The 12,570-nt window shown below is 38.1% G+C and overlaps 1 protein-coding gene across 1 annotated transcript; it reads right to left on the reverse strand.

Moving 5' to 3' along the window:
- Positions 1-1,942: 1,942 nt before the first annotated feature.
- LOC110733976 lies at positions 1,943-2,902 on the reverse strand. Its single transcript, XM_021914044.1, has one exon. It carries the CDS (start codon positions 2,900-2,902, stop codon positions 1,943-1,945), a length of 960 nt encoding a protein of 319 aa, XP_021769736.1.
- Between the last annotated feature and the right edge of the window lie 9,668 nt (positions 2,903-12,570).

The raw sequence follows: 12,570 nt of genomic DNA on the forward strand, positions 1-12,570 counted from the left end.
GAATATCCATCCAAGTAACAGAAAAAGGAATGCTTTGCCAACCTTTCAAGCATTTAATCAATAAAGGGTAGGGGGAAATGATCCTTCAGGGTGGCCTTATTCAATTTTCTATAATCTATACACATTTGCCACCCTGTAACAGTCCTAGTGGCGACTGGCTCACCCTTGTCATTCTTGACAACGGTCATACCTCCCTTCTTTGGTACTACTTGTACAGGGCTAACCCACTTGCTATCAGAGATAGGGTAGATTATTCCTGCAGCAAGCAATTTCAGAACCTCTTTTTTCACTACCTCCATCATATTTGGATTAAGTCTTCTTTGAGGTTCTACAGAAGAGGCATGATCGTTTTCAAGAATGATTTTATGCATACAGAAAGAAGGATTAATACCCTTGATATCATCAATGGTGTACCCAATAACACTTTTATATGTTTTCAGAACATTGAGCAGTTGCTCCAATTCTGTGTCCTTGAGTTCAGCATTAACAATAACAGGGTATGAATTGTTTGGACCAAGATATGCATACTTTAAGTTAGAGGGGAGGGGTTTCAACTCTACCTCGGGAGGCTTAGTACTCTCCCCAATACTCATTACATTCAGTGTCTCTCTGATTGGATTCACGCTCGGGTCGGCCTTTGCTTCTTCAAGCAGCCTGACATACTCTCTTGATTCCCAATCTCCATCATCATCTTCCTTCCCTATTAGCACTTGCTGAAGGGCATCATCTTTTTGATTCAGAGGGAGTTGCTCACCTTGCAGCTCATCGAGCACATCAACCTGACAAACAATATCTCCCATAGAGGCAGCACCCATAACATTCAAAAGTGAGTATTCCAATTTCTCATCACCTACTTCAAAAGTAATCTTACCTTTCTTCATATCAATAATTGCACCTGCGGCAGCTAAGAAAGGTCTACCAAGTATAATTGGAACATTCACATCTTCATCCATCTCCATCACAACAAAAATCACAGGGTATGAAAAACTTACCTACACAAAGAGGTACATCCTCAAGTACACCCAAAGGAAACTTCACTTACATGTCTGCAAGTTGCAGGGATATGCGTGTGGGTTTGAGTTCACCCATTTGCAGCTTCTTACATATGGACAGTGGCATGAGGCTCACACTTTCACCAAGATCGCACAATGCTCTGTTGATTTCGATATCCCCAAGCTTCACTGGAATCGAATAGCTACCTGGATCTCCTAATTTCTTAGGGAGAGTGTTCTGCAAAATAGCACTGCACTCTACATTCAAAGAAACTGTAGTATTCTCTTCTAAATTTTTCTTGTTAGATAGCATATCTTTTAAGAATTTTGCATAACAAGGCATCTCAGATATGGCATCTAAAAATGAAAAATGTTAATATGAAGATTTTTAAGAATATCAAGAAACTTACTGAACTTTTTCTCAAGTTTAGCTTGGGCTAACCTTTGAGGAAAAGGAACCTTAGGCACATACGAAGCAAGTGGCTTTTGTGGTGCTTCCTTTAATTCATCCTCGACCCTAGAGTTGTCAACTTCCTTCTCACTTGCACCTGCTTCTTCAACGACCTCCCTTGATGGCTCCTTGGTAGGAGGATCTTCCAATTGCTTTCCACTCCTCAGGGTAACATTCATTTGGCCTTTTTGAGGTTGTTCTGTCTGGCCGGAAAAGTTCCCGGAATCTTTAAAGATTGGCTAACTTGATTGGCAAGTTGGCTTATCTGGTTTTCCATGAGTTTACTCTGGGCCTGCAACTGTTGGATAGAGCTATTTTGGTGTTGGATGGCACTATTTGTTGCGGTTATAAAGCTCTCTAACGTCACCTCAAGGCTAGATTTCTAAGGTTGTGGTTGCATTGGTTATTGGGTGTTGGGTGGTCTTTGTTGGAAGCCAGGTGGTGGTTGGTTGTAGTTGTTGGGTTGAGGTGGATTTTGTTGTGCTTGGGTATTCTTGTATTAAAAGTTAGGATGGTGTTTCCATCCTTCATTATAGGTGTTGGAATAGGGGTCATAGGGCCTTTTGGGGTTAGAGGAGTAGAAAGCATTGGCCTGCTCGATTGACATCTCCTCTGTGTTCTGCGAAATCTGCGGGCAATCTGGTGTAATATGACCCTGCACATTACACAATTGACACAACTCCTGTGGGCTAGTAGAGGTTCCAGCTTGGAACTTATCAAACCTGCTTGTTAGTGCCTGCACAAAACTGGTTAGCATAGTTAAGGCATCAACATCAAGTTTACCTCCCTTTTTCACAGTGTTTCGGCCTCCTAGATGATAATTATTGTTGGCTGCCATCTTCTCTATAAGCTCCTTTGCTTCAGTGGGGTTCTTTGTCAAGAGAGAGCCCCCAGATGCAGCATCAATGTAGATTCGGAACTCATGAGTTAGACCGTTGTAGAAAGTTTGGATCAACATCCATTCAGGAATACCATGGTGAGGGCATTGTCTCTGCAAACGCTTGAATCTCCTCCATGCGTCATATAGGGACTCATCATCTGACTTCCTGAAAGTGGATAACTCGTTTCTCAACCTTGCAGTCTTTTCCTGTCCCAAGAACTTAACTAGGAAAGCCTTCACCAATTTGTCCCATGTGTCAAATGAGCCAGAACCTTCATCTCTCAGCCATTCCTTTGCCCTATCCCGTAATGAAAAAGGAAAAAGGCGAAGTCTAAGAGCATCGTCTGTAACACCATTCATCTTCATGGTATCACATTTCTCAAAAAAGCTATCAATATGACTTACTGGGCAATCATATGGTAGCCCTGCGAATGAATCATTGGAGATGAACTGGATGAATTGCGGCTTGAGCTCGAAGTGCTGAGCCGTCACAGGTGGTCTTACGATGCTAGAAAGGATTCCGGTAGTCGTATCAGGAATACCGTACTCCAAAAGGGATTTCGTTGGTTGGTCTACCATGTTTCTATTGGTTTGATTTCTCCTTCTTCTTCTACCTGCACGTCTTCTTGCGGTTGCTTCGATTTCAGAATCAAAAGGTGCTAGATCTTACGAACCTGAGCTTCGTGTGGGTATGCAACAAGAAAACTAGAGAAAGAGTATCAAAAACACAAGAGAAAATAGCCGAAGCAACGAAATAAGCCTAGCAAAAACGAATCACAAATAATCTAATGAAACCGTTTGTCCCCGGCAACGGCGCCAAAAATTTATAGGCGGTCGCACACCTAACAAAAATAATACCTAACTAGACCTCCTAATTATGTAGCAGGGTAAGTCAGGGTCGATCCCACAGAGACTATGGTTCACCTAAACTATCTAGACTCAAGTTATTACTAAGCAAGTAACAAATTCAAAGATGAAGAGTATTAACTACTAACTACGGAATATTAAGAAAATAAATTAACACGAAGATTATTATAAACTAAAACACCTAGAATTAGGAATCCCCACTAATATAGATCAATACGTCAAAATAATCCCTTTCCCACAATCAAATCAATGATATTCCACAGGACGGGTGCTCCCTACAACAAATACTAAGAGTTTCTTTCGATCGACTAATAGCTTCCCTAATATGCAATCATACCTATTTTCATGGAGTCATACATATTAAAGACATTAAGAACAGCATCCCATAAGTCCTAGCAAGAATAATTAGCTATTTTCATGCATAAAGATTCTTACTTTTAATTAGGGTTCTAAAATCGATTAAGAATCAACTTTCATTGTAAACCTAATCACATTCAATAATACTATTTCTAGTTAATCATTGATGATAAAACCAACCCTAATAAAGAGGAATTATAAATTAAAATAAATATGGGATTGAGAATCAAACAACGTATTAATCCAAATAAACCTAACTCTAGATTATAAAACTACTCACACATGTTGATTAAATAAACGAAATAATTAACGAAAGAAAACATAATGACAATAATAATAATAAGAAAGAAAGAGAAGAAGAAATACTTGAATTAATGGAGAACTTGAATTAATCTTCAATGGAACAAAGTTGGAAGAACAAGAAAAACCAACGTATAAATTGGAATAATTGTGATGATAAAAGTCTCCCCTTTCTATCTTGTTATTAGTCTATATATATCCTAGGAATTTTAGTGGGCTTAGGACTCTAAATTTACATAATTAAAGTCCTAAAACGCAGCAATTAAGAGCCACCACGGGTAGGCTGTGGAGAGCTGTGTTCGACCACAGGCAGGTCGTGGAGAAGGCTGCCAGAGCTACTCTTTGCCATGTGAAAACGAGTTGGCCACAGGATGGCCGTGGAGAGAGTTGTACGCCCACAGGCAAGCCGTGGAGGTGGCTGCCATGTCCATTATTGTATGTAAATTTCTCCCTTTAACAAGTCGAATCACGATCAAAGCAAACCTCTAGCAAATCTAGCCCAATTCCTACAAAAATCAAAATAAAACAAACCAAGGAGAACAATATCGAAATATAAAGAATAATAGCTCTAAAAGATTAAAACTATGTAGAAAACATGATAAAAACCCGCAAATATAACATATAAAATGAATATATAAACGTGTTATCACTATTCATCAAGTCCATAAAAATTACAGGTGCATCTGTCAACCCAAAAGGCATTACTGTAAACTCATAGTGTCCATATCTCGTCCTAAATGCTGTTTTCGGATTTTCCTCTTCCGCAATTCGTAGTTGATGATTTCCAGACCTTAAATCAATCTTAGAAAACACTGTTGCACCCTTCAACTGGTCAAACAAGTCATCTATCCTAGGCAAAGGGTATTTGTTCTTTATGGTTACCTTGTTCAACTCCCTATAATCGATGCATAGCCTCATGCTACCATCTTTCTTTTTCACAAACAATACAGGAGCTCCCTATGGTGATGCACTTGGTCGTATGTACCCCTTCTTGAACAAATCCTTTAGTTGTCCCTTTAACTCACTTATCTCTGCAAGTGCCATCCTATATGGTGCCTTAGAGATGGGTGTTGTTCCAGGTACTAAGTCTATGGTAAAGTCTATGGTTCTTTTTGGCGGCATACCTGCAATCTCTTTTGGAAACACATCTAAGAATTCCTTCACCACCTCAATATCCTCAAGTTTAGATGGTTCCTCATACTCCAAGTTTCTCACACTATAGAAATAGATTGGGTTCCCTTTCTTCATATACTTTGCCAACTACATCACATGAATGTAGTTGGCAAAGTATAAAGTAAGCAGGATAACTTCCTTATTTATATATATTATAATTTTTTCATACTGTCACTAACTCCCTAACTTCCTTGAAAGTGTCCAATCAGAATGCTTCCCTGGTTTTAGACTTTATTTGGAAATCAATGGTCCTGTAAGGGCTGTAACATGTTTTTATGATGTCTATAAGGGACAGAATGGACTATAACATGTTTTATGTTGTATTAGTAAAAAAAGTATGGTCAAAGTGGGATATGTGAATAGTGTAAAGTTTAAGTGAACAATTATTACTTTGCAGCACAACAGATACTATTTACTAATCAATGTCTCCCCCTTTTCTTTTAGATGATTACTTTCTGACACTCATGAAAAATGTAATACATGATCTCTTTTCTTAATGCATATCAGGCTGCTAATCATTTGAACCTTTTAATGATTGATTGTGAAATATAATACCATACTTGATCTTTAGAGGTCTAGAAAGAAACCTGCTTAGTTCTTTCTCATCCCAAGATGATTGCTTTCCTGCTTCAGTTTCAGTGAGTAACTTAACCGCCATAGGTCATAAGGCGGAATGAAGTTGTATTCTTGTGTGGCTATGTGGAGACAGTAGAGTTCATCTTGATTGAAGGTTTACAAATTATTTTGGAAGGATTATTAGATTTTGGGTTGTGGAACTAATGGTCATCAAGAAAACGGTTTATTGTTTATAGTGAGGTCGAAATTAATTACTGTTTATAGTTTTTGGCACATAGGAAGTGCGGTAATGCCCCTGCCTTTCCAATGGAGCTCATTTATATTTCTTAAATATATATCTTCCATTCTTCTTTATTGTGAGTTTGTCACCTGCTGCCTCACTATCTTCTTTTTTAGTCTTTCTATTCTTTCTTCATTGTCTCCCTTATATGAGTTGGATACCTGTACCTCCCCATAGAACATACTTCTGTAGCTCTGTTATTGTAGTTGCACCATTTTGTTTTTGCGGTTTCTAATGTGTGCCTTTGGCCATATTTAACTTTAGCTTCGCATGTTAAATTTTACAATTTTGAAGATACACAGAAGGACAAATCTCTCAAGATCCCATGTGATAAGAATTTTATATGTATATATTATAAGAATAAGGTACAAAGTTTAACTAATATAAGAGAATTGGTTCAACTAATAAAATGGTCTTGGTATACAGTAATTGGGTTCATGCTAGTGTTATCTTTAATTTTTGGTAATGATGTCATTTAAAAGTTTATTTTGTTTTGATTTCTCTGAGAAAAGCAAAGAACACCCACCACGCACCATCAGTTTGTCATCTTGCATGAATTTGGCAAAAATGGTTGGACTCACAGCCTCACAGCCATAGGTAAACAGCTACAAAGAGAAATATTGCATCTGTTTCATATTATTTGCAATGATTTGATATAAAGTGTTAGTAGAAAATATCCAATTATAGCAAATAATATGAAACCGAGTTAGTACTAAAATTGAAGTAATAACATAATTGGTAGTGGCTAGTGCTTATTAGGATGAGGAATATTTCCTTAGTTTTTTTTGTTCTTTGAAAGGATATAAGCAACCATCGCCACCATTTATCTCTCTTTTCAGTAAAACCTGTTGTAGTAGTTAAATAGGAATAAGGAGAAGGAAACAAATTGGTGTAAAGACCCCATTAATCTAAAGCATCCAGACTACCACAAAGGAGGAGTGGCTAGGGGAAGGGGAGAGGAAAGGGAAAGCAAAGCAAAATTGCAAACATTATCTCAAATACTACATTGGAAGGTGTAATGAACTAACCCAAAGGTGGAGAATTATAGGTAGTCTAATGTAATTATGTTAGTTGTATCTTGAAGAGGAAGATAGTTGGCTGGTAGAGGGAGAGAATTAACTTTACTATAAATAAGGGAGACTAGGCATAGAGAAAGGCATCCAGAATATTGAAGGGTCATTTTAGCTTTGTTTAGCTCTTGGGAGTGAATCAGGCCACTCGAAAGCATGATAACTATCCTCTTTTTTCTGTAATGTCTATAATTGTCAATTAAATTCTTTTTCTTCTTCCCTCAATATAATTTATAACAAAAGGATGTGGAAGGGGGAAGGGAAAAAGAAAAGGAAATGGAGTCAAAGTGGCAAACATTATCTAAATCCCTACATTGAAAGGATGTAAATGTGTCTTATATATCTAGTTGGGTGCTTCAACCTGATGGCCCTTGGTGTCAGATCCTTCCTGATCTTGGCTCGCTATTATCCTTTGTTTTTCCAGTTTCTCTTTCTAGCCATGATTATGGTGGCCTCACATCTCCTGAATCCTGAATGGAGCCTCTGGATAAACCTCTTCACGTGCTTGAATTCGTCCCATGGATTAGACATTTGCACAATGCGTAAGTTTTGTGTGTTTAATCTTTTTCTATTCTTGTAGGTGTTGCCTAATCTTTTCATCGTTATTGAAGTTGTTGATTACTTGAGATTCTCCAGTCTTATTGCTTTATAGTTACTTGTGTACAAGAATGATGGGATTTTGCTTTATAGGGTGTTCTATTGATCGGATCATATACATCTTGCTTTGGCTGTATCTTGTGAAAAGGTGCAGCTGCAATCTGAGTCAATGACAATGTAAATATTATTTTGTTCTGAAATCTAGGACGGGAATGGTAAATTTTTTTTCACTGAAAATTGTAAGCGTTGATTGTGGCTGTGGAAACCTTAGATTTTACCTGATATTGATAATTTTCAAACTTGTGAGTTTGGGAAACATACTATAATGCTCTTTCAGCTTAAAAGTTTATTCCCCAGAATAAAATCAAGATTTTGATACTTCTGTAATTTTCATGATTGCCGTTTTTATCATCGTTCTTCTCATTCTACTTTGCAGTTGTGCAACTTACAACAGAAATACTTGGTGAGTGGCATTTATGCCACCATTTCAACCTCTTTCACTAGCGAATTCCCCCGATTTCTCACTTGTTTGCACATTTTCTTACCGTTTTTACTCCTATTTCAGTCACTTTAGCTCCCTCTCGTGTTTTCCGTTTCCTTTTATCTTTTCTTCTACTTTTTACCTTTTATTTGTGTGTTTTGATAGCTCCTAGCACTCGTGGGAAAATTTTAGATTGCTAGACGGAGTGGAGTTGCTAAGGAGGCTCGTCAAGGGAAGAGGAGATGCTGCAAAGGAGAGGGCGTGCTGCTCCAGCTAGCCGCGGGTGCGGGCCTCACAGCCGCGGGCGCGGACAGAGGGTTGCTGAGCTATGAAGCAGATTTTGGAGATGGCTGGAAGATGGTCAGTCGCGGGCCTCACGGCCGTGGGCGCGGAGTTAAAGGCCGCGGGCGCGGCAGAGAAGACCCGCGGGCGCGGCAATCTGGGCCGCGGGCGCGGCGCTTTGGGTCTAGTGAACTTCTTACCCAGCTTGGAGAGGGCGCGTCATCCTGTTCGGCGAGCCCTCTCCCTTGCTCATTTTCCTCATTTTAATAGAAGACTATAAATAGTCTTGGGCTTGAGTTTTCAATCATCAACTAATTCATTGCCTTCAAAAACACTTTGTAGAGAGAGAAAATGCATGTCTTTTAGAGAGAGAAAACACTTAGTCTTCAAGATTCAATCTTTGTAATAAAATATTCAAGCTTTCTTCTAGATTGTTGCAACTACTTTTATGATTGGGTAATCCTTCAACATTTATAATAGTAATCTTTTCACTTATTTCTCTAGTACTTAGTTTTATTGTTCTTATTCATATTTTCTTCATAAATTTTTATGCTTTATTAGTTTTATTGATTTCTTTTTGACTTAGAGTCATGCTAGGTTGTGTTAGTATTGAATATATGTTTAGCTTATTTGTCATGGCTATTTTCCTTTCTCTAGCTTAGATTTTTAGCTAGGGAAGGGGATGAAAATCATGTCTATTTGAGTCCCTATTGATTATTGATTGGATTTTACCTTGAGTTGATGATTTGTGCTTAAATATGATTGGAGTTATTGAGTGCACCTATAATCCCAATGTTTTAGTCCTAGATTAGATGCATGAGAATGATTATCAACTGCTTCTAAAGCATTTTGATTGTCATTTTTATCAGGTTGACATTGTTGCTCGTCCTCTCGAACTTTGTCGAGTTTGATTTTCCTCCCACTTGTCATTTTGGAAAGGTGTTACTTTCCTGAAAGACACCATTTAGAGCAACAAATACTATGTTCTCAATTAGGTTGTAGAGGTAATGCCCGTAGTCACACTTGAATACTTACAAAGAGACATGTATATAGTCTTTGGGTAAAAGTTCGTTGTGAAACAAACAGTTAGCTCCTTCTTGAGCTATCTTAGCCCTTATTGAGCCACTTAGCTCCCACTGAGTCAATGAACTCCCACTGCGCTAAGAGCCCTAGACATATACTTGAAAAGACGCTAGAAACTATTTCTATCCATAACTGAATATGGTGTCCTTTCTTAGCTTCGACACTTTTGTTTAGTGTAACATTTAGTCATTTGTGCAAATCTTAAGAATTTTATAGGAAGGGATGTGATTCATCATCATTCGAGTCATTTCCAAATGGCATCGAGGTCTCCGTAAAGACACACTATGTTCTTTGTGGAGCTAATTATGAAATTTCAATTCCATAAGTTTGATGTGATCACACTTGGCTCAAGCAAACATCGCTCGATCTAATCTAGCTAGACGTTGTGATATCTTGCCAAGTCGATTCTATACTTCACTGAACATTTGAGCTACTCAAGGTCCAGTTCGCTCACATTTGATGAATGTAACCACATTCTTTTAAATTCTTGTGAGACGTTGAAGTAATGGAATCCTCTTTAGCTTTTGGAGTCAACTGTCTATGCTAAGCACAATAGCTCCTTTGTTTGTTGATTTCAACAAGTAAGACTTGCTTGTCTTAGAACGATTCCGAATCGATCAACTATCAAGAGTCTATCTAATAGAGCCTTGAGTATGTTCTTGTCGATGTGACGTTGCTAAAGATGTTTGGAACACAAATCATGTCCATGACTTGAACCTTGCGAGTTTTCATGTTAGGGGAATGTTTGTTTATAATCTAGCATTCTTGACTCATGATTTAGACAACCATGCCATTCAAATAAAACTCGCAACTATTGCTCTTTTATTGAATGTGAGTCTTTCTGTGTATAAACGGATAGTTTGCTGATTATGGAACACAATAACCATTATTCGTTCCAGCCTTGGCTTAAAAGGACTTTAAACAAAACAAGTGACCTTACAACTGATGTAGCATTAATTGCTTCATTCTAAGCTTGTAAGTCAATAACTTAGCTTGTCTTCAACAGTTTGAGGTCACTTTTAAAGTGGAACACTCAAGTAGTATCCAATACTTGTGAAGATAACGAGTTGCTAAGTTGACCATAATAACATGAACTCAAGCGTAGAAAAGGAATCTCATACTTTTCTTTATTCCTTGTTTCCTATATTTCTTACAGTACATCATCTCATAACTTTAAGAATCATTTCTTTAAGTTCCTCGACCTTTATACTTTGTTAGGCATAATTAAGCATCTAATGCGCCGCAAAACAAAGTTCTATCTTTTCCTTCAATTCGTTTTGAATTTCTACATCAATGAGTCCTACTCATTAGTGTATGAAGTGAAAAGATATGTTGGTTGTCAACTATTGATAATTTGAGTTTTTCAACTCAATTATTTCATGTTCATCAAAACTACCCAGTATTTTGAATACATGATATCCAACCGTCCTTTCGGACTTAAGTCATAAAAGTCAATTATGATAGGTTGTATTTTAGAAATGCCTTTTTTCTTTCTTTGAGAACCATTCTCGAAAGATTTGTTTTAACCAATAAATGGAAACAATATAATTTGATTAAGAATTTTACTAATATATAAGTGCAAAGTTTAACCAATTATCAAGATCATAATAAGTTTGAAATTCAAAGCATACATGTAAACTTTTAATCTTATTATGTGTCTTATCCACGCATTAAAATTGTCCCTTTTAGGCGAGAATAAAACGATTCCAAGATCCCAAAAATCAGAAAGTGATTAAGCATGCTTTGGCTTGTCTTAACACTTAATATCTTAGGGTAAGCAATCCCATTGCTAATAGCTCTAAGCTACTCTTGGTTTGATAAAACGTCGCATCTAATGCTTCCTTGACATTTTATCTCCATTGCCACGACATCTAAGGACTTTTTACTGATATCGTTGAGCTAAACCAAGACAATTTGTATACCTAGTATACCTTACGTCCCTAGGGAAGTAGTGATGCCTCGCTTTGGCGTAGCCCATCACATACGCGCATTAGTTCGGTAAGTGTTGTTCTTGGAATGACATATTTTAGCTCAATATTTTAAGGGACCTAGGGTTTCTATGTTGGTTGATTTAAGTGAACTTAATTAATCACCGCAACATTTGAAATCCTAGACATGCATCTAACATTCATATATAACAATAATATATATAAAGCATAAATTGATGCATTTGGCAACTAGCATGACCCCTTGAAATCTTCAATTTCCATGGGTCTTCATCTTGGCTTGTCTTCATCGAAACACCGTCTTGAGACATTTGGCCAAAATAAAATAACTAGCTAGTACGACTAAGATTAATCTAAAGTACAAAAATACTTAACGGTTCGCAGACCGTTTTTAAATTTACACAAATACATAACGGAACACAGTCCGTATTTTCTATCCTAGTCGAGCCCTACTAGTTGCCATTTTCAATAACCTGTTTTGAAAACAATCTTTCATTCACCCATTCACTATTTGTGAATGGCCCATGCATTTTACGAAATACACAATTAAACACGCAAAACTAGTAACTAACTTAGGTGGTTAATCCGATTAACACGCCTAATTAAAACTAGTCAAATTTGTTTAAATCCATTATTTCTAAAAGCAAATTGCTCAAGTAATCAATTAAGCTCCCACTAAATTCCGCATCCATACTTAATTAATCCGATTAATTAAGTCGGCATAACCAATAATTTGTCAAAATCAAAAAAAAAATTTGCAAAAACCGGAAAAATCGAGGTCTAACCTCGTAAAAAAATAATTACACAAATTAATTAAAACGGCAAAATTTTCGCAAAATTACATAGCTCAAAACTTAAGCAACGTAGCCCACACAAGCGCTTGGTGGGTGCGCACCATGGCTGCTAGGCAGCCCATGTGCTGCGCCTGCTGTGCTGAGTGCCAGTATCCACGCCCAGCGTAGCATGCTGCGCCAGCCAGCACTAGCAGCTCGCTACGCATGCTGCGCATGCTAGCTTGCTAGCTGGTGCCTGGCAGCGTATGGCAGGCTGGCTGGGGCTTGCTGCCTCGCTGCCCAGCAGCACGCACAAGCAACTCCAGCATCCCTGCCACGCACCTAGCACTAAAGCAGCACGCAACTCCCATGCCACACAGCAGCCCCTCAAGGCACACCCCTGTGCGCACCATAGGCAGCCCATGTGGGCTGCTAGGCAGTCCGGCTACAGCCCGGCTAGCC

The sequence above is a fragment of the Chenopodium quinoa genome, unplaced genomic scaffold (assembly GCF_001683475.1).
Source record: "Chenopodium quinoa cultivar QQ74 unplaced genomic scaffold, ASM168347v1, whole genome shotgun sequence".
Lineage (NCBI taxonomy): Eukaryota > Viridiplantae > Streptophyta > Magnoliopsida > Caryophyllales > Amaranthaceae > Chenopodium > Chenopodium quinoa.

What these genes read in the sequence shown, in the direction of transcription:
- LOC110733976 (XM_021914044.1), bottom strand. Translation starts at nt 2,902, where the DNA reads ATGGTAGACCAACCAACGAAATCCCTTTTGGAGTACGGTATTCCTGAT.